This window comes from Odontesthes bonariensis, chromosome 24 (assembly GCF_027942865.1).
Source record: "Odontesthes bonariensis isolate fOdoBon6 chromosome 24, fOdoBon6.hap1, whole genome shotgun sequence".
In the NCBI taxonomy this organism is placed as follows: domain Eukaryota; kingdom Metazoa; phylum Chordata; class Actinopteri; order Atheriniformes; family Atherinopsidae; genus Odontesthes; species Odontesthes bonariensis.
The window spans coordinates 6,994,838-7,022,145 of NC_134529.1; the positions used below are offsets into that span (position 1 = coordinate 6,994,838).

At 39.7% G+C, this 27,308-nt stretch overlaps 2 protein-coding genes across 2 annotated transcripts in view; one reads left to right on the top strand and one right to left on the bottom strand.

The window, feature by feature from the left end:
* Positions 1–1,003: 1,003 nt before the first annotated feature.
* Positions 1,004–8,281, bottom strand: LOC142375405 (sterile alpha motif domain-containing protein 12-like). Its single transcript, XM_075459412.1, has 4 exons — positions 8,203–8,281; positions 5,452–5,598; positions 5,125–5,265; positions 1,004–4,901 (listed from the first exon to the last, which is right to left on the bottom strand). The coding sequence occupies exons 2-4, from the start codon at positions 5,570–5,572 to the stop codon at positions 4,885–4,887; spliced, it is 279 nt and encodes a 92-aa protein (XP_075315527.1). The 5' UTR covers positions 5,573–5,598; positions 8,203–8,281; the 3' UTR covers positions 1,004–4,884.
* A 950-nt stretch (positions 8,282–9,231) lies between these two features.
* The window catches only part of scara5 (scavenger receptor class A, member 5 (putative)), an 81,789-nt gene continuing 63,712 nt past the window's right edge, over positions 9,232–27,308 (top strand). Inside the window, exons 1-3 of the mRNA XM_075459190.1 lie at positions 9,232–9,460; positions 15,696–15,813; positions 20,692–20,820. Of these exons, the coding sequence (XP_075315305.1) occupies positions 15,702–15,813; positions 20,692–20,820 (241 nt within the window). The 5' untranslated portion in view covers positions 9,232–9,460; positions 15,696–15,701. The remainder of the gene's footprint in view (positions 9,461–15,695; positions 15,814–20,691; positions 20,821–27,308) is intronic.

Genomic DNA, 27,308 nt, shown 5'->3' on the forward strand with positions numbered 1-27,308 from the left:
GTCAGAAATTAAAAAATTCCATCTTGTGTAATTTGTAGTCAACACACTATGTTAAAGCTGTTACTTAACATTTCCACAATTGTTTTACCTGCAAGTCCATCCAAAACACTCTTGATCTTCTGAGCTCCGCCATTGAATAAACTGAGTTTACGCTTGTGTGTATTGCGCCAGACTTTTCATTTAGGCTCTGTGGTCAGGGTCAGCAGTGTTGTTCATCATCCCTTCAGTCTGGCTCTGAGGTGGATTTACGTTTGTGCTGAGTAAGCGCTGCCCCAGCCACGCCCTGCCAAATCAAATGCCACAGCATCTCCTGAAGTATTAATCATACTCAGACACACAAACACACAGTAAGGCCCAAGAGGAGAGGAAAGGTCACTTCAGCACTCCAACTCTCCCTCACACTCCTCCTTTCACGTTACGTTTTCGTAAGTATGTTTATTTGCACTTCACTTAAGTATGATTATTTTCTTAGCATTTTTGTACATATGACAGAGCCTGTTAATACATGCAGTTAGGCCCAAAACTACTTCCATGCCAAATTGTAATGTATAGTGCATTCTTATTTGATGCAGTATACAAGGAGTATGAATCATTTTGGACATGGTTTACAAATAAATACATTTTTGAAACATCAGTTATATTCATGCACAGTGTTAACCATCTTGACATACCTCCAGAACACCTCCAGATTTGTGAAATAAATGGATGGATGGATGTAGCTACATGCATTGCCACTCACACAGGAGTGACACAGAAAATGCAGGAATAAATAAATCACAATGAAGGTGGATTTTTCTTGTTTTTATTTCAAAACATGAAGATTAAAAACACCAAATATAACATGCCTGGTTGAAATGTACGTCTAATGACAAACAGACAGATAGATATGCATATATAATAAATCATGTGGGGGTGGAGCAGCTTTAAATAACACTCAGTCTTGAGTTTGAACATTTTTCTCAGTGCAAATGTCATAGTTTCAATAATGGCAGCGAAACATGAGTGGACGAAGAGGACATTTTAATCTTAAAGCTATCTAACTCCATCATGCAACACAAAATGTTTGGGATGTTACTACATGACCCAACAGGCTTTCTAACTCGGTTTTTTAGTTGCCCATTTCTGCCAGTGTGTCAAAAACACTTATCTCCTAAAACTGAGGCATCTAAACATTTTAAAAATGGGACTCTGTAAAAGTCTGACTGGATTATCATCACGCTGATATACGACTGATGCTGTGGATCTGATGCAGTTTGATTACATTTTATTGCATAGTTAATCAACACAACATTTGCTGTCTTCGCCTCTAATAGTATATGACTCTTGATTTAGGCTGCACACAAGTTTGCATTAATATGTTTATGTTATTATGACCTTTAGCTTTAGCAGTAGATCATTCACAGCGGTCTGTCCCTGAGGTATTTTCAGCCAGACAAAAACAGAGTTATAGTGGAAACACTGGATATTTATGAGGCATGGGGCTGCAGCTGGAAAGTAGCTACATGACAAACAAATGATTTATGATTGCAGTATGGCAGTCTTTGCCAAACAGAAAGATTATTTTTTAAAGGCAGCAGCCCAGGTTATGTTGCCAGAGCAGCACTTTTTAATTCAACTGACTTTACAGTAGCAAAAGAAATATTCAGGAAAACGCACAACACTCCACATGGTACAAATGGTATAGATTCCTATAGTACATACATCTTAAAAACATATCTGAAAGTTTTAAACATCACAACTGTACTGTAATTACTTAAAACAGGCTCAGTCACAAACAAATTGGCAGGCACTTGAAATATAGGATCTTCATAACAACAACTCTTTTTTTATATCAATTTCAGCCAGCGTGTGCGCCAGAGATAAAAGCAACCAGCAGGAGAAAGTCTCAGCACCCAGTTTCAAATTTTCTAAAAGTTTAATGTTCAGTCCTCTCTAACTTGGAGGTCAATATCAGACAACGTTTGTTGTTAAAATGCAATCAAGGGGAGCCCGGTCCTACTGAGAGTAAAATGGATACAGCATTTGTTATGCCTCTTTGCTGCTGCATCAAATTAAGCAGAAGTGGAGCGGAGAATTATTACAGCATGTGTAAAAGCATCAATGATTTCTGACTCACTGTTGATGTTACTTTACAGTAAACAGGTAAGGAATAACCTTACTCTGGCTTTTTAATGGGGACAGAGGGATGAATCTCGAGTGCTGTGGAGTCATTACTGAGAGAATAAGAATATTTTTGAGGCAGAAACTAACATGTGGCTTCAGGGATTAGAAACATGTAGAAACCCAGAATTTCTTTTATTTCTTTTTTTTTTTTTTTTTTGGCACTGTTTTCTCTTCCTGCATAAATTAACTTCTGTTCTATCTGAGGTAACTAATGACGAGTGTAAAACAAGTTTAAGGCCAACTGAATGTATGTAAGATCATTTACAGTTTTATTTTCAACAGGCCTTGGTTTGATTGTAACACAGTAGATGTTGATGTAAGGCAAACAGCTGCAGATTTGGATACAGGCCATTCCTACAAAAGGTACCGACAGCTTGAAGAAGCATTCCATGCATATGAATTAAGAGGGAAAATGGTGACCAAGAACAAAAATAAAAATCCTTGTAGCCCTACACTGGCTCAGTTATGATATTAAAGGTAAATCTAATTATATTGCCTTTCCTCATAAACATGCCACAAAGTATCAGAACAGGAGCTCTATATTAGCAGCTGATTTTCTGACTTGTTAAGGTAGATATTCTAAGCATTCGTGGTAAACGAGAACAACAAATGTGACAATAACAGATCCTAAGATAGGATACCGGCCGGTATGCTGCACAAAGGCATAGTACTGATTTGACGTAAAGGCTAAAGCTAGAATGCTAACATGCTAACAATTGCAGTGTTCATCAGATAGGTTACCAGGCTCACAAAGAACGTGTAGACTGTATGAAATAGATGGGTGAAGCCACTGTGACATCAAAATCTGGTTTGCTTATGTTTTGAAGCCTCGAGTTCAGTGATTCCATAGTCGACATCTAGGTTTCTGAAACTAGAAGTTACAAGTGAGCAGTTAATCTGACCAAGAATTGTGAGAACTAAACCTCTACCCAGTGAGTGTGCTAATCAAACCCTAATTTATACACTGCTTTTCTCACTCTAAACTGGGACAATAATTCACCAAACAGACATCATGTACTATTAAGTTTTAGTTTCTATTAAGGTAATTAGAATACCAATTAATTATACCAATTAAGAGCATAAACTAATTGGAAAATGTTAACCGAGATCACAAAGTGAGAAGCAGTCATTTTCCCAGAATTGCACGGATGGGTTTCTGTTCAACATCATCACAGAGGTGCAGATAAGGGAAAGAATGTGGTGCTCATCCCAGATTGTTTGGCAGAGCCAAGTAATTAACTGTACCAACCAGCAAACACGGTAGATGGAAATCATTCAATATTCTGAGGGGATCACAGCCCAGAGCTGAAGATTGTGGACGCAGGCCAGTAAAAAGGTGAACTGGGGTCCCGCGGGTCCCAAAGGTATTAAAGTTTCTGCAGAGCTCATCTTAAAATGCAAAACTCTGAATCCATGACAAATAGCGACTGTGACAACACAGAGATCATAATTCTATGCATTTAAGGGTTCATATGCATGCAAAGCTGCTTTTGTAATAACTCCGGGCTTCTCAATGAAAAATGTGAACAGGACCATGTGTAACCATTCCATGTCAGAAATGGTGTCAGGATTTGGTGTAATTTATCTGCATATTTAATAACTTAATTGAATTGTAATCAGTTCCAGCCACTGACCCTGATAGCTGTCTGTCAAATAAGGAGGGCAATAGGCATGAGATTCTGACGGTATAATCTTAGGCAAAAATATCACGGTTTCACGGTATTATGATTACAGCTCTGAAATGTGTATTTTGAATGTCTGTATTTAAAAACAAGAAAAATAAAAAAAACTTTTCCATTAGTTATGAAATAGTGTGCTTCAGTGGACACACTTTGGAATTATCTTATTGCTTTCAGGATGCAATAATAATAGATTGGTTTTATATAGCGCTTTTCATAATACTCCAAGCCACTTCCAGTGAATAAAACAACAGCAAATTCCCCAAAGTTCTGCCCATCTCCGTCACAAACCATTAAACAACGTATTATAACTGAGTAATTTCACTATTGAGTCTAATATGTATGTTTTGTTGGAGCTGAGAAGCAACTAAATGCTTTTTTTTCTCCTCCTGCATACGTGCACATCTAGAAACTTTCGTAAACAAGAAACTAATTAATGCAATATCACCACCTTAAGGTTTATAAAGTGGAAGCTTGGGGATCACTCAAGTCACTAAGGTTTATCCTCTAGAATCCATTAAAGTATGGAGAAAATGTAATGACAATTCATGCAATAATTAGCTTTGGGCTGAAGCAGGTGTTCCCATCCCAACAATGCTGCTGCAGGGACTTAAGAAGCCATCGTAGGTACTGCTGTGTTATTTGTCGTTCTCAGTAACAACTGTGAGTGAAACTGACAACATCAACTATCATCTATACACATGCTGGGGCTGTTTTCCTTACTCAATACATCAAAACTTGTGTTTGGATATTTCATCCTGCTACGGTTCGATGGAATACAGTGAGGGGAAAAAGACAGAGACTAATGGACGGCAGGGATCAGAAAAAGACAATCAGACAAAAACTAATCTCATCCATCTGCACAGGTCAGATTTCACACAGGAAATGGGTTTTCTTTCACTCCTCATCGATCCCTCTTTCTATTCACCTTCTCTTGTTATTGCCATCACTCCCACCTTTCACTCTCCTTCACACAGATGAATGGATGGATGGAAATAAAAAAGTCAGCCGGGGTTTTTTCTCTTTCAAGATTTTTGCTGTCCTATAAAGTAAGACAATCTGGGGAAGAGACATAAGAGCAAATAAAATGTTAGCTGAACTGAGGATCCATGCATTACTTATTACATATAACCAACACCAGAGAAGATAACTAACACTTAGTCATTTTTTTTCCTTTTACCATAACGAGCTCAGAGCTGTCCAAACAGATACTTTTCTATGGCTGTTTTATTAATGCCTGGCTCAGCTCGAACCTGGAGATGAAGTCACTTGGTATTCTCACCAGAGCAGATGTCATCGAGCTCATTGATTTCTTCCTGAACTTTGAGGAGCAGGAGGTCCTGCAATATTTCCTGCTGCTGCTCCTCGTCTTCCACTCCAAGAAGCCCCAGGTGACGCTCCTTTAGTCTCAGCAGAGCCCGGCCTGCAAAAATCACAACGTGGGACTTTAAATTAGGAGCATTAAAACGTATAAACTAAAATGAAAACCCTTTGCAGCCTAATTCATACATCAACACAACACTTGTGTATCTCAGTCATCTAAAAAATATATTCTGATTTGTTCTAATGTTTCCCATCCAACAAAACATTTCATCAAATTAAGTTTTACCTGATATGTCATGTTTGATAATGCCTTTATGGAGCGTGTCCATGTGTTCTGGGAGACGTTCCTGAACCCATTCCAACACTTCTTCCACTGACCACTTCGACGCTCGCTCTGACGAGTCCATCGCTCTGAAACCACACCAGCAACAGCCTGAAAGAGAACAAGTAAAATAACAATTACTGTTTGTTTTAAAAGAAAAAGGGCCTTCAAGGGCTCCTTGTAACCTCCTGCAAATGAGGTAGAAAATATTAAAGTGTGACACAAATAAGGACACATTAGTTCAGAAGCGTAAAGAGGAAAATAACCATTAATCTTAGGATATGTACATTTCTTCTTCTAGATGCTTAAGAAAACAAAAATAACATTTAGTGAGAATAAAAACTATTTCAGTAAACATCCCATCTTCACCACTTTGTGGGGTTGTTTTCTTCACACCCAGCTTGTGTTTGATTAAAGCCAAAATGGGTTTTAGACATTCATCATACCAGAATGACTGATTTCCTCTCCAACTCTTCTGTACTTCTTTATGGGCGCACATCCCTCTTGTAGAATGAGAGATTGTGACTCGTCCAGAGGAAGTGAAATGAAAGTGTATGTTTGCTACTGCTGATTCTGCTTTTTTACACTACAATTAAGTTGGTATTCCATCTTTAGCCCTCAAAGTTTATCAGAACACAAGGTGCAATCCTCCGATTGTTGTCTGCTACAGACAAACTGGAATTCGTTTGACTAATTTTAACGATTCTGGTGCGATTTTGTGATGCTTTACCGTCAGACTGTTCCCATAAAAAACAATTTTATAAGAAAAAATGTTGTGAGCACTAAGAAACTATGTCATTCTGGCACTTAAGACAACATTACTGCATTATTTAAAGTGCTTGTCATTTTTGGAGCTCAACAAACCTCAAATTTGATCTCTACCTTTCAGCTGTGAGTGTGAAGACGTCCATCAGCAGCAAGTCATTTAAGTTTGGCTTCAGGCACATTAGCTGACAACATTTCTGTCTGTGGCAGACTTTCAAAAGAGAGGACATGTCATTTTGTCTTAATATCTGACACTTTGGATTAAATCCATCTCACATGTGGTGTCACAACCTACATTTAAGCCCGTTTCTCAGAGATAAATTCCACTCCCTCTACCAAACGTAACTGCAGCAAAAAGAAAAGTTACAATTAACCAGCTCTGACATGCTGAGGTCCAAAAAGTTCCAAAAGTTCATTTTTCTTTAAAAAAGTTATCTCAGCTTCATTTGGCTTTCCTCCCAGCCATATCCTCTTGGGCTGCACTACTGTAGGCCAAAAACTGCTAAACTGTTGATGTGACCTTTTCAGCAGGCCAGCCTAGTTATAAGGTTGTAAATATAGGAATGCAATTTCCTGAGTTAATTAAGGGGTGTGTGCGATTGGCTGAGGCAGTAACGAGGTCCCAGTGGAGTAATTGACATACAGAAAGTGACCAGTGCAGAGAGACAGATTCGCGTTCCTCTCAGAGTCAGGGGGAGCTGAGGGTAAAGAACATTTTACAGTGGTCTATCATGTTGGTTTTATGCCCGAGGACACCGTGTTTCAAACCATACAGCCCCAGCGGGTCTGTTTTTATTGAGGCATAAACCCACTATATATACAGCTTGTCTCATTTGCTCTGAGCCATTTCATTTAGGCTCACACTGTCCAGTTGCGACTGAACCAGGACCTGTAAACAAATGTAATATGCAGCAACAAGCAGAGTGGAAAATTGCCTTTTTGAACTGCCAGTGTGAAAGATTATTACACTCTACAACACCCTTCTTTATTAAACTTATTAGCTTATGTTTAATCCTCAGTCCAAACTCATGTGTTTAAAATATTAAAATTAAAACAGCTGAACTGAATGCATGCTACTGAAATAGTGTTTTAGTCCACCAGCAGCACCTCAGGCCCTCTCATGCAGGTGTTACTGCCTCCTGCTGGTCGGAAGGTGTCAGGACGCATTTCCTTTCACAAGTCAATTGCAAGAAAGTCTGGAATGAAAATATTCTAAATACAGAAAAGGCCTGAAGACAACATTTATGTCCTGTACTGTAGCTCAACTGCATCCTTGTCTACATACATATCTCAGATATGCAGCCTCAAGAATAAATGGGACTGCTCTCATGTAACAGAATGAACAAAACGGGACAGTTTGGAGTCACTTACAACCCAAGATGTGATCCTACCACCTTGTGGTATGTTTGCGGAAATGCACCATCCTTTGAGATTTAAAAAAAGTTGAAGAAAAAGAAAAAATGTGCTGTGGTATATCTACCTTTACTTAACATGAAGCAACACGTCCTTCAGGCTCCTGTATGTCTAAGGTCGTCCATAACTCCAACAACTACAGTACAGCTTTGCTTTGTGTTTTCTTTTTCTTTTCTTTTTTTTGACATAAAACGGTTTGCCTGTAGGAAATGTGTTAAAAGTTTTGTATAACTATATCTACTAAGACTACAGTCGATTTAAAGCAGTTTCTGTCAGTTTCTTTGCTGTGGTTTTTTTTTTCTTTTTTAAAGTTGTTTAGGAAAATCAAAGAATAGTTAAAGTATCGGAATTGAAGGCGTACTGTTTTGTGTAGAGCAAAGAAGCTTGTCGCCCTAGGGCGACACGCTGAGTAGGTTTGGAGGAACCCACCGATGAAGAACAGTTTTTCAACAACATCCCAAACAGGGTGTCGGTGTTAAAACACAAGGGCGGTGAACAAAACGTGTCCTTTATAATTCACAAAGTATTTGTCTTTACCTCAAGCCCGGACTCGGTGTATGACGGCGATATGGCGACCCTCGTCTGTACCTGTACAGTCTGACGTCAGGTACGGTCCTCTATCAGGCCCCGCCCCTTTCCTCCACTCCTTCGTGATGCCTTCATGACCATTAAGAAACATCTGTAATACCGTTATGATTCGGAAAAAACATTGTTCTCTGGGATGTTCATTCCCGAGAATCTAAAACTCCACATCTGCTCGACTATTGCTCCACTGATGTAAACAGTGCATCTTCGTTTTCTTTTTTCTAAAATAAACTATCAGCTTCTTGGTTTTGTTGACGTGGAAGCCAGCCAATAATGACAGTGTTTTTCTCAGTAAACATCAGTAAACCCTGACGGGCCAGTACAACAGAGTGGGGTACACAACTTTCCACTGTGGAACATCTAAGTGGAGCAGATGTGACTGCCAATCAGTTGTATGGGGGAGATAGGAGGCTACAGTTAAGCGGAAACTGACAAACATCACTCTAATGTAAGCTCTTCATGTCTAATAACAAACCCGCAGAGTGTGAAAAACTTTTTCTCTGCGATTGTAAATATAATTTGATGCAGAAGAAATAAACTCCAAAATTGTTTTTGTTTGTTCACAGGCCAAAATGCCACAAATTACCACATAATTAAGCATGCACCACGATGTGAAATACACACAGCCAAATTACTGCGTGGTAAAGTATTATAGTAAATTATTTTAGTCATAGAACACAGATTCAATTTATTGTCTGAATCCGTTCATTTTACGAGGGTGTGTGAAGGTATGAGCCCCTGTCAGCTGATTCATCTCCCTCTGTTTCTAAACTCTGTTTGTTATTGTTAATATGTTACTCAAATGATCAGTATAAAAACTGGTGTATGACATATAATCTACATCCGAAGGAGGGCGCTCATGTATTGTCGCTGGGAGACGTTCCTCATCTCCCAGCCTGGGGACCAACTGCAGCGCAATGTTCAGCGAGAAGTTTGTAGTGGTCACGTGACGATGTTGCGCGTGTATATTATTCCAAATGTCGGAGTTTCTTCTCCACTTCAGAGTTGCTGTCTCTGCCACACTGACAGCAGCCGTGCATGCTTCTGTCCTTTATTTTCTCTGCGGGTTCACTTCAACGCGGTGTCGGTGACACTCTGAGAGCTGTCGGACTGAACAAAGGAAGTAAAAAGCGTCAAGACGCGCAACTTTTTGAGGGGAATTATGAGGAACGCAGAGCTGTGACTGTGAATCCAAGTGACAGCTGACAAGGTGAGACAGGAGAACTTCTCAGACCTCGGTTTAACACTACCTGAGTGAAAACGTGCTGCAGAAAATATCTAAATCTGCACCTGTGTGTCACCTGCCAATCATTTGAAAAGCTGTAGGCTTTTGACCTTTTGAGAGGGGGGCCAAACAAGTCGACATCTGTTAAATTTTTATTGCAATTAGGATGAATGGAAAGTTAAAGAGCTGATTTATGGCGTGCAATTTATTGGAGCGGTACGCCACAATAGACAGGAAATTCACATTTAATGGAACTCATCCGCAGAAAATTGTTATTTTGTGTTTCAGCGGTCATGGGTGAAGTATCTCTTTAATTGGGTGGAAAATGGGTTAATGTTGCACACGGATGACTGAGCACTAACATAGGGGGGTTGATCTCTGTATATGAAGATATAGTGTGTTCAAATGCTCCTGTATGCACCTACTTTTGCTATTTGAAGTCTGAAAATTAGTGCTTTGAATATTACTTACCATTAGAGACCACAGGTGCTGCTTCATTCCCAACAGCCGGATGCTCTGTTGGGGACAGATTACAAGATAACTGTGTCCTCCCATGTTGAGAGGAAAGAGAGAGAACTGCCTGCTTTCATGGGTGAATATAAAATCCTCTTTCCAATCGATTAAACTGTCACTCTTCAGAGCAATTACCATGGAGTAGACCAGACTCAGCTGTGTGCAAAGATTGCCACATTTCTGCAGCAAAAGATGTCACTGTTTTTAAAAATGTAGGCTATAAAATCACCAGCAAAGATGGACACTGAGGAAGGGCTTGAAGAACGCAGCAAAGAGTGGTTCACCCAGCCTCAGAATATTCTCATTTGTGGGAAATAAGCCCAATTTCCAAAGACCATACCCCTCAACCCTCAGGGCCCAAAGCACCCATGTTCCAGACACTCCAGCACACCTTTAGTTGTTCTTTCATTCACACCCTGACAGGTCAGAGCTCTTTTGGCGGCATAACAAGGACCTTCACAATATGAGGCGGGTGGTCATAATGTAATGGTCGATTGTTGTACCATCTCTAAACTCTTGTGTGGTGCACTCTTATGATTCTCATAAAAAAATATATATATTTTTATTAATGGTCTCTAAATCAAGGGATTGTTGTAAAGTTCATTCTTGCTAAAGTATTCAAATTAAATAAGTATTTGTGTGATGCTGTAATTAACATGAGAGTTTGCTTGCTTATCTATGCCAAGCCTCTTAGAAAACTTAGCAGACATTGATGTCTTTATATCTTATTCAGTATCCCCTTTGTTTTCTTTGACAGAACTTCAGCAGTAGTATTGAGACCCAGCCAATTCTGTCTGTTTGTGTAAATTTAGCTAAACAAGTTGTATACATGACTTAATTTCATAAAGCTTCAAATATTTTTTTTTATATGTGATAGGTCTGGATTACTGGCAGGGCAGTTAATCCCCCGTACTGTTTTATTACAGAGCCATGTGGCTCTAATATGTGCAGAGTGTGGTTTGGTATTATCTTGATTAAATAAGCAAAGCCTACCCTGAAACCTTTGTCATCATGATGGTAGCACATGTTGCTCCAAAACCTGCATACATCATTCAGCAGTGATGGTGCCATCACATATGTGAAATGCTTCCCATTTCTGTCACAGATGCTGGCTTTATATCTGTGTGCTCATGACAAGCCAGATGGCGCTTCCCTGATTTCTGTAAAAAAATGAAAATTTTGCACTTGTAAGACCACATATTTCACATTTAATTTTTTCAGTTGTGTTGGGAGACGCCCCAACAGGTGTTTTGCCATTGTTTTAAAAGATGTTTTGTCTTTTTGATTTATGTTTTTGTACTTTTTACAGTTATATATAGGACTGAATTATATACAAATCATTGCATTCTGCTTTTATGTACCTCTTACCCAGTGACCCAGCTTTTCTGGAACTATATTTAAGTACATTTAAGTGTCTAGTTTTGGTAGATGTATCAAATTAGTTTATCAGGTAGTTGTACTGTATCTGTAAATCAGTTTTCTGCTGCCACAATTTCTCTAAATTTGAAGGTTTTTCCATTACCCTCTCCGTTATGTAAAGAAATAACAAAATTCCAGAATTGCAGAGCTGATGAGAGTAAGACACTGATTGCTTTGCTTTCCCACCATCCTCTGCTGGCACAGCAAGACCAACTTAATGATGAGAGTTTTATCCCAACAAACTTAGAGTAATTAAAAGATAACTCATTCCACGCACTCACTCACACATGCAAACAATGCTATCTGTGGACACAGACATTCATACACATGGGTGTTGAGTGGTTTGTGGGATCTCCTAGCAGCTAATGGTTCCTGCCTAGCTTCAGTCTAAATGTCAACCTGACCCCTCAATCCCCTCTTTAATGAGAAAGCCTGACAGAACGTTTTTTAACCACTTTCTCAAATATTCACAGATCTGCCACAGAGGCTTGAGAGAGTTTACACCCACAACTCCTGACTGGAGCACATTTCATTTAATTTCATCCCTCTGAGTTGTCTGACACAGCCTTTCTGCCCCAAGTCTGATCTATTTGTTTTCTGTTCCCTTTCACTTCATTCATATTTGTTTAGATCATGAGTAGCGTGGGAAACCCTGCCAAAACTGGAGAAGCAAACAAGCGCGACAGAGTAAATAGTCTCAGGTATGAGAACAGAAAATATAGATTAAAAAAAGGCAATTCACTGGATTTCATATCAGTTAAAATGTTGACAGCTAAACTGTTGAAATTCAGTGTCACGGCAGAGAATATATAACTCGTATAACTCCGCAATAGCTGCAGCTTTGTCAGCATTTGCTTCTAGACTTACTTCTCCTAAAGATAATCGATAAATGAGAAAAGTTTTTCTTCCTGTTTACGTGTTGAATCTTCCCCAAAATTAAGTCAAAGCACTCCTCATTCTACATCTTTCATCATTTGTATATAGTTTTGTTTTGGGTAGAATTAGACTATTGGACTTGAATTGAACTTGTTTGCTTTCTTTATAAAGTGCCTGTGGACATTTTTCTCATATTATAAATATTTTGGGATATAAGATGATGTATTCATGTTTTCTGCATCTGCATGAATGAATCGATTGGGACTATAGTGACTGCTGTTGAGTACATGGTTTTATTGTAGCTCCAATATAGGTCAGTTGCACCAAAGCTTTCTATGCATTTGCAATTAATTGATTTACAGTCCTTGTACGCTTTCAATGATGCATTGAAGATTTGTGGACAACAGTGACTTTCCTGCAGAGTCTTTCCCCTTAAACACTTTTCTTCTGAAAACAGCTGTTTTTCCTGCTTGTCCTTTTTGACTGGTATGCTTTTTTTGGGTGGATGTTCATTTAAACGCGTGCCTAATCTGCGTTCACTGTCCACACAGTGATACAGTTTTGGGTTGCCTATGATCAGATGCAGAGGGGCCCAGTTGCCCCTCCTGGTGTCGATAGCAAAATTTATATTTCACAGGCATCGAGCAAAAGCGGATGTCGCCACCATAAATTTAGCTCTTGTCGAAAGACCGATGGCAATTTGCAAAATTAGTCTACTGATGTATGCAATACATAGAGAGAGATCTCTGCTCTCTCAGAGTGTTTGTGATGGCCTTACACATAAACAGAGCGCAATGAGACTGAAGCTGCTGCTTTCTTAGCTGTATTCGCATAAATCTAGCTATGGGGTGCATTCTTGCACTGGTTTCACACTGAGGGTAGTAAAAGGGGTTAAATAGATAAATGGGGGTTAAACCCTCCCCCTCCACAGCTGTCACCAGGAGAGCTGCTGACACTCTGACCCAAATACTTTCCCTATCAGCAGCAGCACATAGAGTTTGCTATCATCCCTACTCCTATCAGATTCAGATATTTTGCACTGACTTTCAGACATTTGGGGCTATCATTTGTTGACATTTACTATCTTTATACAGTATTTCATCGCCACTTGTTGGAAAGGTTTTATTGCACCTACAATGATACATTTGTTACAAGTAACAGTGTATGCATAAAATCAGTCAGTGTCCATCTAGTTTATTTTATTTCACTCTTTCTTCACATACTGTATGACCAAATGGGAGGAACACTGGCTGTGAAGGTCCTTGATGATCCTCCAGGAAGGGTTTTGGGTAATTTCATGTCTTTATTTCCAGTGAGAGGGTCTGGAGAAGTTTGCTTATTGTGCTTCCACTGCAACCTGGATATGTGGTAGAAAATGAATGAACAGATGCACCATTTTATCAGATGAGATCATAGCAGAGTATGGCTACCAGCTCTATATGTGCTCAGTTGCCATTCCCATTGTGACACTCAAATACTCTACCATGTTTTGGAAAATTGGCAAAGGAGTTAGTTTTATTACCTCCTCTGGTGCAATACTATGTGAAGCAGTAGCCACGTCCATACACTCCTCAAGGCTAGTTGGGAAATTACCTCTTCCAAGTTTTATGCACGTTAATTCCTAGTTGTTGTAAAATATCTTCCAAAAAGCCAAACAGACAGATGGAAAGGAGCTAAAACTCAACTCCTCTCCAGCTTTGTTGGCAGATGTACAAATCATATAACATTGGTCTAAAGACAGCCACAATCTTTACACCACAAGGATTTCCTTCTGTTTGTTTAGCTTGGAGCTTTGAGTGTGTATCTGTGAGTTTGTTGTTAAGCCAAGTAAGCCGTGATGATCGCATCTCTCCCAGCTGGTCCACCTCATTGGGAGCAGTGGACAGTAATGGAAATAAAGCCCACGCATGATCGAACTTACTAACATTAACAAAACGTATTCTCTAATGCTTATCATGGTAATCTTAATGCTACAAACTGTAAATTCTGTTTACTTATAGCAAAAAGTTCCAGATTGTTCAATTATATCTGTGACGTAATGCATCATGGCAATTTGATGACCTCGAGAGCATCATTCTGGAGGAGCGAGATACGATAATACACTATTATACATACATCATTTTCAAGAATTTCCTGTAAGAAGGCACAAAGTTCTCATAAGGATGTTGGAAGGGGGGTTGGATAGTGCTTTAAATCATTCATCCATTCAGGACACTTTCTGGTTGGGTTTAGGTAATTGCATTTGCTGGTTATGGTTAGGATTGAAAAAAAGTTTTTTACACAACTGTCACCCTCATGGGCACCATTTTGCTGGTTGCTTCGGTTACATACAAGCACATCACGTCGTGGTTGGTTTTAACCAATAACTTCACTTGGATGGGGTAAGAAAATTGTCATGATTAGGACTCAAGTGCATTCTTTTTATAATGTAACGGCAAATGTCCCTTTAATGGATGCGATCTTTACAGGTCACTGTTGCTCTCACAACCAGGAGAGTTCACATACTCTGTAAGCATAATTAGAGGCTATACGCCCCCTACATGTACTGTATTTGAGCAGAGGATTGTCTTTGTAGAAGATTCCTAACAAAGGTTAAAAAGTTGTATGATTAACTATGTTCTCCTAACTCTGTTGACCTTTGAGGACCAGTGGTCCCTTTGTGCTTCTTGCATGGATGTTAAAACCCTTCCCGCACAGTGTCTTCAACATGCACTGAACATATCCACTGCCCTCTTTTGTTAATTCTTGTGATTAAACTTTAAAAGTACATGGTTAGGATTTGAATTAATGTTTATGTCAACCTGTTACAAAATACGTGGACAGCTGCAAAAATGTACATTAGGTTTTACACATTTTACTGTTCATGCCTCGCAATATCATGCATGTCAAATGAACCACACCGGGGGATATGTCACCATCAAAAATGTACAGCCTTGGATTGTCACTCATACACTTACATACACAAGTGGGTAAATTTACATATTTGATCATTTCTAATGAGACTGAGCTCTCCTGTAATGGGTGCTTTGATGCTGTGAGCAAAGTTAGTTTACGGCTGTGAGATTTTGGATCAATTTTTGTTTAGCGTGTCATGATGCAGGAGAGGTCGCACATGATCAACCTATTAAAATATCCAGCATATAACGCTTATTATCCAGCATATTTGATGGTGAGGCAGCACTGATGTAATATTGAGCAGAATTTTTTTTAACTAAAAGGTGATATTTGACTCACAAGCATAAATCAGTAATTCGCTCATCTGCAAAATGTGTGCATGCATGGGTAAGTGATTTTGAACAGGTGGGTGCATGCTTGGGTTTGTTTAGTAACGATGAAGCTTGTCAGATGGTGCTTTTTAGTACTCATCTTTGTTGCTGACTGATGTCTTTTATTGTCCCTTATATATCTTCAGGAGGAGATGGAGAACAAAGCCATGTATCTGAGCACAAACGACGAGAGAGAGAACACCTCCATGTATGAGGAAGCCTACGATGGACGCAACTTGTCCAAGCTCAACCTGTGTGATGACGGTGAGAAAGAGAAATGGAGCTTGTTGTTTTCAAATTTCATACCCAAAATACAAACTTCTTGCAAAAGCAGCTAAAATACTTTGACCTGGATTTAAGAGTCAGCAACCACAGTATACCGTGCTGAAAAAGCTCATCCCAGTAGTTTATTATCAATGACCACAGCTGCTCTCAATTCTTTCTGGCAACAGAAACAGAAGCGGGAGATAAAAAAACAAAAGAAGAGTAAACGCTTTTGCAGATCTTTTAAAAAAGGGACTTTCTACAAAACCATTTGTGTGTCCGCAGAAACACCCACACACTGATAACCAACACAGACTCAGTCAAGCCCACTAAAACACATGGACAAGAAGAGGTCATTCCGTCATCTTATGGCAGTCATGAAAGCCAGAAACATCTAGAAGCAACATCTGCATGTGTGTGAGGACAGGTGCAGCTGAACAAACCCACAGCTAACCTCTTTGATATTCTCGGGTTTTAACCCAAAGCGCGGCCCATTTGCTGGGAAAGTCTGAGTGAGCCTGAACTGGTGGGTTTGTTGACTTTCTAATGAAAAGCAGACAATGACCTTGCTCATCAAGAACACTGTGCTGCTCCAGCTCTCTGAATCCTGGAACACTTCCACATCTAGTTCTGTAAAGGAATATATATCTAGTTGGATTTGATATGTCATGGTTTAAAAAACATTTAAAAATTGTGGATCATGAATTAGTTTTATGTTGGAAGGAGAATCTGGGCGTGTCCTCAGTGTTATTTGGCTGTTCCAGCACGGGATCGGGGCTAAATTTTAACTATTTAAAATTGATTTGGCAATCATATGTTAGCAGCACAGTTTTTCCCAACAAAACATACATTTTCTATTTTGTTGGAAGTTGTAATGTCACCATCACCCGCCAACAACGGAGACAGCGGCTGACTTTGATGACATCTATGACACCATTTGTATTTGAATTGGAAAGATAAAAGTTGAAGGAGCAATGCTCATTTTGTGTGCTTAATTCATCCGAGCTGAAAAACATCTGGATAAACAACTGTCAGAAGAGTGTTGTTTGTTTATGACACCATCATCAGAGACACAGCACCAATGCTTACAGTCCAATGCTGTCCTTCCTAAATGTGTGCAGTTAAATGATAAGTGGACATTGGCGCTTCTGCTTCAGATGTCAACTTAGATATTGTTTTGCATTTTTGTGAAAAAGTTTCAGTGAAAATCTTAAAAAACGCATGACTAATCCTTCACAGTGGCGATGAGAGTCACACGTCTGAGAGATTCATGAGTTCCAGGCTCAGTTCTCTTCATAAAATTTTTAAAAGAGCAGCTTACCCTTCTTCTTTTTCTCTCTTCGTGGACCATAACAGCGAGGCCAGCACCTCAGATGCATTTGTTGGTCATTGACTGAGTGACTGATTGAAGTGCACCATTGACAGGTGTTAAAATTTCCTGATCTATCGTTGCTCTTTTATTGTAAATCAGCACAAACAGTGCAGTCCTTCAGTATCCCATTACTGGTAGCATGCACTTAAGGCATTTAGCATTTAGTATTTGTACATTGTAGGTACGACTATAACCTTGGTTACACTCTCCTCCTTGATTCTCCTCCTTGAATGTAGTCTTCTGCTGTCAAACTTAAAGACAACACAGAAGTGCCTTAACACACGATGCCACTGATGGCCACTAGTCATGGCTCCAAATCAGCTCTTGCTCCAATAGACTTTTTCTTTTTTTCTCTTCTTCTCTGATTTAAAAAAAAAAATTAAATAAAAGAAAAAAAAAATTAAGACAATACATTTTCTGAGTATAACTCCACAAGTCAAAAGGTATTTATCCTCTTATATACATACTTACATCCTGGCAGCTTTAAAATATTACTCAGTAATTTTTAGTATTGATTTGTTGGATTAATCCCAAACAGAGTGTCTTGGTGTGTTAACCCCGTTTTGAGGAGCTCAGTTTGGTCAGACTAACCCAGCACTTCTTGTTTCATGTAGTGTCACATATTTATTATAAATTGAACATCTCTTGGTTCAGACATTTGTAGACAGGTTCAAGTAAACAAGGATGGGTGTTTGGGTTCATTTTTGTAGAGATTTTATGAATGAAATGCTTGTTAGAACAAATTAGATTAGATCTCTAAACCAATGAGCTGTAACGAATGATTAGTTGCCGCTCTTTGTCATCGAATGGAATATGTTTGGGATTAAACTGCTGCTTGAAAAAAGCTCCTTTGAAGACAGCACTTTGCACTTTTGGATACTGTGGTTGCCCTTTTAGAGAAAACATTGATCAAAACCATTAATGTAGTCATGCTAAAGAAAAACATTGTTGATTTATTTGGATTAATCACTTTCTTTCCTCTCTGGTTTGACGGAATGACTTGAGGCCTTGGTGACTGCTGCAGGACCTTGTCCAAACATCAGACATGCCCCTACCAGTGCTTAAAATGTATATAAAAGTCATTTAAAGGAGCTACACACCATTTCATTCCAAAATAAGTCCCTGTGCCAACTTTCATTGTTTATGCACAGCCAATTACTGTACTTCATCGGTTTTGCTTTGTAACATACAAGTCGATATGAGTTGATGATTTCTTTCTGAAGCTGCTGGTTGTGTTTCTCAGACTATGTGTACGGTGTTGAAATGTTTTGCTTTCTGAAAGGGTGTTTTGAAGCCAAGCATGAATTAACTAAAAAGGAAGATCAGCTTGAAACACCAGTTCTGTTTCTGTGCTGTACATTCCAAGCATGTGACTGAACACACATCAGCTCCAGCTGTGTTTGTCTTACACTGGAGTAGAGTGTGTTCTTCATCACAGAGGGGAAGTGTGTGTCTTTGTGCATCAGCAACAGTGCACCAGCATCCACTGATGGATTGTCGTGGACCAAATTAAACCATGCTGTTAGGAGTTTTTGTGTTTAAAATTCGGACTCAGTCCAACATTGTGACTGTTCGTACGAAAACAGAATCTATAACGTCATGATATCCCAGTGGATGTAGTATTTATCATAATATTGCCACATTGATTTCTCTTAGAAACCTGGAGCCTTTTTCACATCATGTTCCAGGCTGTTATAGGCTGATAGATGAGTCTAAACTTTCCTGTTTGATTTGTCAATGCAAGTTGTGGTTCAATGAAAACTCCTGTCCGTGTTTTCCTAACTAAAGAAAACAGGAAAACCATCCTGGCGGTTTAAAAAGGTGGATCAGAGGGTTCCAATTACAGAGAAATTACACTTCTCACCCTGCCTGTGAAAGTCTATGCCAGGGTGCTGGAGGGAAGTCCAGCAGATAGCCAAATCCTGCAAATCTTGGATTCCAGAGGAGAGACGCAGTATATACCCTGGTTGTGGACCAGCGCTTTACACTGGCAGTTCATCCAACTTGTTTCCATGTGTTTTTTGGACTTGGAGAAGGCTTACAACTGTGTCCAAGTGGTGCTTTGGAAGAATAGAGTCTCATAGAACTGGAGTAGGTTGTTTGGTTGAGTTGCCAGCAATAAGTCCCATTTGTCTCCCGTGGGTGTTGCACTTTGCCAGTGCTACCCTCTCTGTTCATAACTGTTATGGACAGAATTTCCTGGCACATCCAAGCGGCAGGGAGTCTCCAGGTCAGCCGGTTTAGGATTTAGCTGGGAGCTTTGAGTAATGACCAAGAGAATGAGACTGTGAATACAAGCAACGGAAATAACCCTTAGGGATAGGGTGAGGGGCTCTGTGGAGGGGGCTCAGAATAAAGTCGTTACTCCTCTGCATCAACGGAAGCCAGCTGAGTAGGTTTAGGTCTCTGGTTAGGATGCCCCCCAGACCTCTCTTAGGATAGATGATTTGGACATGTCCCACCAGGAGGAGTCCTTTGGGCACACAATGGACTCCTAAGAATATATATGTCTCGGCTAGCTTAATGTCCCGTGGAAGAGCTGCAGGAGGTGGCTGGAGAGAGGGAGGTTTGTGACCTGGACAAGGATAACTGGTAATAAATGGATGGATGAAAACACTAATAAAGTAAAAGCCTCAGACTTACTGCAGTGACTGATGAAGGATGTGATTCCAGCAGAAGTCTCTTCACCATCCTGGCCTAAAGAGAATGTTTCCATCAGCAACATCAACAGCCTCACCACGGACTCCCTTTGAGCTCTCCATCGCATACTCGTACACAAAGAAACAACTTTCCCATTTTTCATTTAAAGCACTGTGTCAGTTTTATCAAGAGTAATTCTCAAGCATCTGTTTGACCCTGAGAGGACTGTTAAGTGCTGACATGAGTTATTTTAACAGCTCCTCAGTGAGTGTGCACAGTTCATGTAACACCGTATGACGTGGGGGTCATGATGCATGTTCTTCAAATAATTCTGGGAAAAAGTTGAATTTTTGCCACAATTTTGCAACTGAGAGCCTCTGGAAAATATCTGAATTTTGCGGTGCGTTAGCATTTAAAAACCAACAATAATTTAAAGTCTCTAAAATCAAACAGTGGAACATCAAAGCCAACAATGATAGATCAAAATCTGCCATAATATTAATTTAAGGAGTGTATTTTAACCTCAGACTGGAAGTATACATGTAATTTCCTCTCAAAATCATACATATGATGCAAATAAGATCTTTTTTAACCAAAACTGTTTTACCTTTTGCCTGACCTTCAACACACTGACATCAACGTAAAACAGCAGATTTACTTCTATACTCACATCATAGGGAGTATGCATAGTGTGTAGGGTAAAATTTTATCAATGCATCTGTTGTTTTTTTGTTTCCATTGTTGCCTTCAGATGCTGCTGAGCCTCAAATTTCCCAAATGTCGGAGGAGCAATTTTGTTCAGGGGGATGATAAGGTTGTTTTTTTTAAACTGAAAGCTAAGAAATGTTTCATTTTCTTTTGCTCAGTGTCTGGAATGCGTCGGAGGAAGCAGGACCAGTGTTGCAGTCACCTGAACTCCCTCTCTGCTATCAAGTACGCCATAGTTTCCCTCTACATCCTGGTTTTTCTCACCATCTTTGGACTCTGCCTGGCAGGTAGGATGCATGTGGAGGGTTGATTTACCTGTGAAGATATGGTCTTCCAACATGCTGTTTGTGTATTTTCTTTTTTTCAGCTTTTGATAGTCTGGGAGCACTGAACGTTACCTTCAAACTAATATATTAATACAGTTAAGAAAATAAAATCCTGATAAAATATACATGTAATATGTTATGAGTTATATAGGAATTAAAAAATGTTTAAGATTAAAAAAATCTGAGAACTAAGCGTGACATAATGCACATTATATAGAGCATTTGCAAAAAGAGCCAAGTGTTCAGTTGCCCATGCATTGATAGAGAGCAAACATGAAGACACTGCAGGTTGAATCAACAAAAGATTGAATTTTTTTGACCATGTTGAGTAAGTTAGGGTTTTATAGACCTTTTAGGCTTTATAACAGGCTTTAGTTATCACAAACGAGAGGAAATTTAGTTTGCACAGGCTTCAATTTTCTTGGTATCACATTTCCCACAAGTCCTCTAAGTGAAGATATCAGATCTGATCTTTGCTCATGCCCTTAAAATACGACTGATGGTTCCTACCTGTAAAGCACCGCTCCTATATGCAGCATGAGGGAAATACGCCTCATATTAGCACTTCCAAATCAGAGCTGACATCATTGTCAGCTCTGATTTTTACCCCCCACGTGCAGTCGCTCTCACGACCACTAGAGGTCCCATATTCTTTTAACACAGTTGTTGTCAGTATCTGCTGCATGCACATAGTCACATGGGCTCATAATGTGGAGGAGGGCAGTCTACATACACATTCAGCTGTGATCAGTTTTTCCAGATGTTTTTGCCAGCTGAACTCCAGTCTGTCCTTGTCAATTCCTCCCGCCATGGCATCATGTTCAAACTGGATATTTTCTCAACAGGATAGTAGATCTTTCAACATTACATCTTTAATACAATTGATATGATAAGTCGAGCTTGAATTCGTATGGAAGAAATTATCTTTCAATTTATAGCGACACGTTTGAACTTTTCATCTATTGCTCTTCTGCTCTCTGAATTATACCCATACAAGGAGTCGATACCTAAAATAGATTTTCCTCTTTCAGATGAGCTCTAACTTCTGCAGAAGGACCCCAGATAACCTGGGTTTGGCATCTTGATGAATTTGTAAAGTTAGTGGGGATGAAAGACAAAAATGAAATGTTAATAAAAGAATATGTTTTTCTAGAATCCTAAACACAGCCACTGTCCATGTTTGGAGTAGCTTTGGAAAAAACACAAAGGCATTTTGGCTGATGAAGCAAAGCTTTTCCTGAGGTAGTTGAAGGCTTATTCATATTTACAGTGTTTGATTCTTTTAACAGGACTATATACAATAGTTTGTGTCCTTGATTTGCAAGGTTTGTCTGCTTTAAAACCAACATAATACCAAAAAAGTGTTTCTCCTTATTCCTTTCCACAACAAGCTTTTCTTTGGTTGCATTTGCTGAAAAAGCCCTCCCCATTGCATGCTGCACCTCTGCCAATACATCTCTGATGGATGGTTGTTGGACTAACAAGCCCTAGGCTTTCCCAGTAAAAACAGCTGTTCTACACGACCGTGTCCCTAGTTTGAGCCCCTGTTAAAAAGAAAGAGAAATAAAAGGAGTCAAACAATGTTGTTGTAATGTGCTGTATATGTCAAGAAAGTGAGAATATTGCCTGCCTTTTGCTCTCGGAGCTCTGTTATGTAGATGACATCAGCCATTCCTCAAGGTTGAGTTGGGATGTAGGACGCACACACACACACACACACACATGCACAAATACGCAAATGCACCTCAAAGGACCATTTAGCTAGTCTTAGGTAACGCTCAGGGATATGGTCTGAAACATAAGTCCCCTCTTAAACTGTCTCTTCTGGTTTAGCATTTAGGACACACAAGCACACTAAACAAATCAACAGTTATTTGAAGCACTACTTTAACTCCAGTAATGTATTGAACTGCTTCTGAATTTAGTGGCTCTCCACTTGATTGAATAATTCCACAGCTATTTAGCATCACATGCGTGACTGCTTCACTTCCAAATGTAGAGCAGGTCTCTGAAACTTTATTACAGCTTCTCTCTGTCGTTCCACTCAGATTTTTCTAAAATGACTGAGTACAGTATATGAACGATCACCGGGCGCTCTGCTGCTGATCCAAAACTCTGCACGTGTGCGACAGGTTTTAACTCGATTCCCTCATGAAAGTTACATCTGTCACAGCATCTTAAAAGTGTGACAAGCGCGACCTTTTACCCAGCTACATAAAAGGCAGAGGAGATTGACCAAGACAGCGGCTTTGAAAAGCTGGGGAAAAGTGTGGCTTGGTTCTCATACTACCCCTCATCCACAGTGTGCAAGTGTACAATACTCCACCTATACTGCCTTATATGTGGTCTGTCACAGTGTTAAAAATCATAACATTCGGTCTCATTCACCGACGTCATCCCTGATCCAAGTCTTTGATCATTTTGCTTCAGTTGCACAGATTTTTTTTATCTAGAATTCTGTGGCTGTAAAGCAAATGTGGACTAGTCGACTGGCATGAAAGATAAAAAAATAAAACCCGTCAGTGATGTTGAGCTTGTTGATTACATTTTACAATGAGGCACGCATCTTTAGAAGCAACCTTTAGTTGTCACCACTCTGACATGTGGTTCTGCAGATGCAGGAAACATTTCTTTATCACAGAAGCATCACGATTCACCTTCTTGTCTAAGTTGGCAATTATCAGCAATAGTTTGATTGAAATACACTACATGTAATGATCTAATGAGATCGTTTATCGAGCCTTTTTCGTTGCATGTTTTGTCACTTTTCGGTCTACCTGTACGTTTCACGACAATCAAAGACAATTTATTCCCAGAGCTCTGAATTCAGGAGCTGTTATTTCCCTAATGTCCTGTTTTTATGGGACTGGTATTACATGTGGACCTCAACACTATCTGTGATTGGTAAAGTAAATATTTGCCTACCGTTTTGCAGAACATACTAATCATAGAATATAAGGTCCTCTAGTAATGCTAAAGCCCTGTGAATCAGGCTAATTCCTCGTGGCTTTGGTTAGGAATGGATTCAGCTCGCAGCTATAAACATTCAGCTGTGTGAATAATCTCTTTCTACATTAAAACGGAGAACTTTTGAGATGGATGCTGGGAGAGGCTGCACTGTGTGCCAGAAAATTGTAAAAACAAAGATCTGTCAGCTGATAATATGCAGCGTAATTGACTTGCTTTACAAAAGTGAGACTTGGCCAGCAGTTCAGATTACTGTTGACCACTGAGCATTTAGTGGTCTTTGAGATATTTCTGCAACATGACTGCAGTCCACATGAGACTACTTGAATTCACTGGACATAATGAGGCTCACCCTTTCTACAGAGGGTCTCACAGTTGTTGGAGAATGTCAAAGTAAAAAAAAAACAAGTCATGAGGTCAAGAGAATTGTCCGTAAATCTTCAAGACAGGACAGGTCAATGCAAAAGCCGTGGAGAGAGACTAGAAAACTTTTTCAGCATTTAAAGTGCACAGAAGCTCAGCAGCCTCCATCATTATGAAGTGGAAGAAGTTCTGAAATAGCGATATAGTTCCTGGATGTTTAGCCAAACTGAGGAATGGGACCCAAATTCTAAGTAAGAAGCGTAACCAAAGAGCCAGTGGTCACCATGAATGAGATTCAGTGTTTCTTTATGAAGATGGGAGAACCTATAGAACAACCATCCCTGCAGCAATCCCCTAAGGTCGTTATGGTAGAGCGCTCAGACAGAAGCCCTTTCTCACTAAAAGACACATGACAGCCCTGAGAGTCAGAGCGCGGGGAGCAAAAACTCCCTGTTCTGATAAAACAAAGGCTTAACTATTTGGCCACAAATAGTTAGGAGGGGGGGTTAAAGTGTTGGCTCAGAGTGGCAACTGTCAACATCATGACGTGTGGAAACAGTCCAGTGGAGGCCCAGCAGACAACTCTTGCAGATAATCAGAGCGATCTATAAATATTTGTTTCACTTTTAATGTTTCTGTAGACAAGTCATTATAACCAGCATATGGCTGCAGTTATTGAAAGCCCCTATAATTACTGTAAATAATGCTATAATGCAAAAATTGATTATGACAAACAAAATAAAATCACTATCATACTGAGCGAGCGCCACAAAGTTGTCTGTTTTGTTTTATGTTAAATTATGCTGCCAGTATTTCTGTTTCCACCTCATAGAAGTGGTGTTGACACATTGGTATAAAAACTTTGGTATCCATGGGTTGAAGAACAGTGGGATCTTCCTTTTATAAATGCCAGTTTGTGTGCAGGAGAGGGTGTACTTGTGGTTTTCATGTGTAAGCACTCCTTGTGCATCTGGCCCGTGCAGAGGCAAAGCCAGAATCTGGACCTGAACTTATTCAAGTTGGAGTTGGATGTGAAAACTGTGGTGCGCTGATGCTTCCCACCCAGTTTCTACCAAGAACAATGAGAGAAAGTTCCAAAAGAAAGGTGTGCCAAGTCTTCATGTTGAGGAACAATGTTGTTGCAAGAAATGTTTAACTAAGACCTAATTGAAGGATTTAAATGAATAGATTTCAGTCTTTTATGTTTGATACGTTTTCAAAACACTGCCTGACAAACCTGATTTGGCTTTGTTGTTGTGGGTGGAATTGTGTATGAATGTTTGATTGATTATTTGTGGGAAAGGAGAGATAAATAGATTTTTTTAAATGAGTTTGAAACAAAGCAAAATGTGGAAAAGTTAAATCCGAAAACTTTCCATCAGCCCTGAACATCGTGAAAGAAAAGGAGGGGGATGAGTCATTCTCTTACCATCCAAAACAACTGCTTAATTTCCAAAGCTAGATTTGGAAATGCACGCATATGGCTTTCAAAGATCACGTCTCAGAGATTGGCTGAAAACATGTGAAACTCCACAGTGGAAACTTGGATGTGGAGGCTGTGGAAATTAGCATTAGCTGTTGTTATTTCATATCACTCAGTCCTGTAATAAATCCCAGTGTCTTCAGAGCCTTACACTGCCACACTTCCTCCTCCTGGTTGACTTGGAAAAACCAGGAATGACGCAACATCGGCTTAATGGCCGATTCATTTACGTGTGTGTGAATCAGAAAGCCTTTGGAGGTGTGTCAGACTTTATGGCTGTTACCTTCTGCGAACCTCACTGTGGCCTCCTTGTAAATGTCAGCTCAACTATTAGAGGAAAGGAGGACAAACAGAGGGTGATATTGACAGAAGGAGAAGGAAAAGAAAAGACACATTTAGAGGGGAGAAGCAACAAACGGGGAAGCAGAAGCTTTCAAATCAGCAGGTTCCCAGAGAAATCAACTTATTGCATTAATCCTAGTTTCATTTCAAGGCCTCTTCTCTTTGAGTCACCCACTTCTGCTTTAACTACACAGCTGATGCCATTAAATGGATGTGGCTGTGTGTATATTCCCAGGCTTAGGGATGTAGTTAGTCAGTTCGTCACAAAGGTATTTGGGGTTTTTTTAAGGCCTCTAGATGAGGTTGTTTTCGAAAAGCAGTCAAACCAGGCTTTTTCAGCCAGACTCTCTTAAATTAAATGCCGTCCATCCAAAATCCAAGTGGCTCCAGAGTAGCTGCACGGGAGGCCCCCTCGTTACACGCACACACACACACACACACACACATTCATGCAAAACGAGTGCACACAGAAACACATTCACTACTGCTGCCAGTGTTCAGATGTGAACAAAATCAGCTCTGTGCTACCCACATTCTCTTTTTTGTCTGAATTCTCACTTGACTTTTGGTTTTATTCCAGCTCTTACTCTGCCTTCTTGGCCTTCCTTCAAAAAAATGCCTCCCACTGTCTGCAGGGCATCAGAGCCTCGTCTCTGGCTGAAAACATCTGCCTTCATGACGTGCATAATTCAGCACATCTTATCCTAAGTCTTAGTTTTGGACAAGTAAAGGACCAGAATGTGATAGACAGGCGCATAAAAAAAAGCCAAATGACATGAGGATGAAAGAACCAGATGACGCCTGCTTCATTCATCATGCACTTAAGAGCTGCCACACAAGTCCATTATTTCTACAGGCTTATCTCCCTGTAGATATCAGAGGGCTCCGTCTGCTCTGGTCAGAACGCTCAGCACAAAGGGAACTGATCTGCTTAAATGTTCTTGTGACTTTTATTAACCCAGAGGAGCCTGTTGGAGAAACGTTTGTCTTATTTTAACTGACATACCTGAAGAAGCGGATGATTAATTGAGACACAAGTTTGTCCTTTTGACATTTGGGCGGAAATACTGTGAATATTAGTCCAAATCTACGCAACATGGGACATGATTTTGGAAATTTCAGCCCCTGGAGGAAACTGTATCTCATCTTAAATGTCACGTTCCAAACAGATAAATCTGAGGGCTTGTTAGATTTTGAGCAGGATAGTAACTACATGTTCAAGTTATCACAGCATCCTAAGTTTGATTTGCTTAGTTTTAAAGTAATACTATGTAACATTTCTACCTTAAAATAA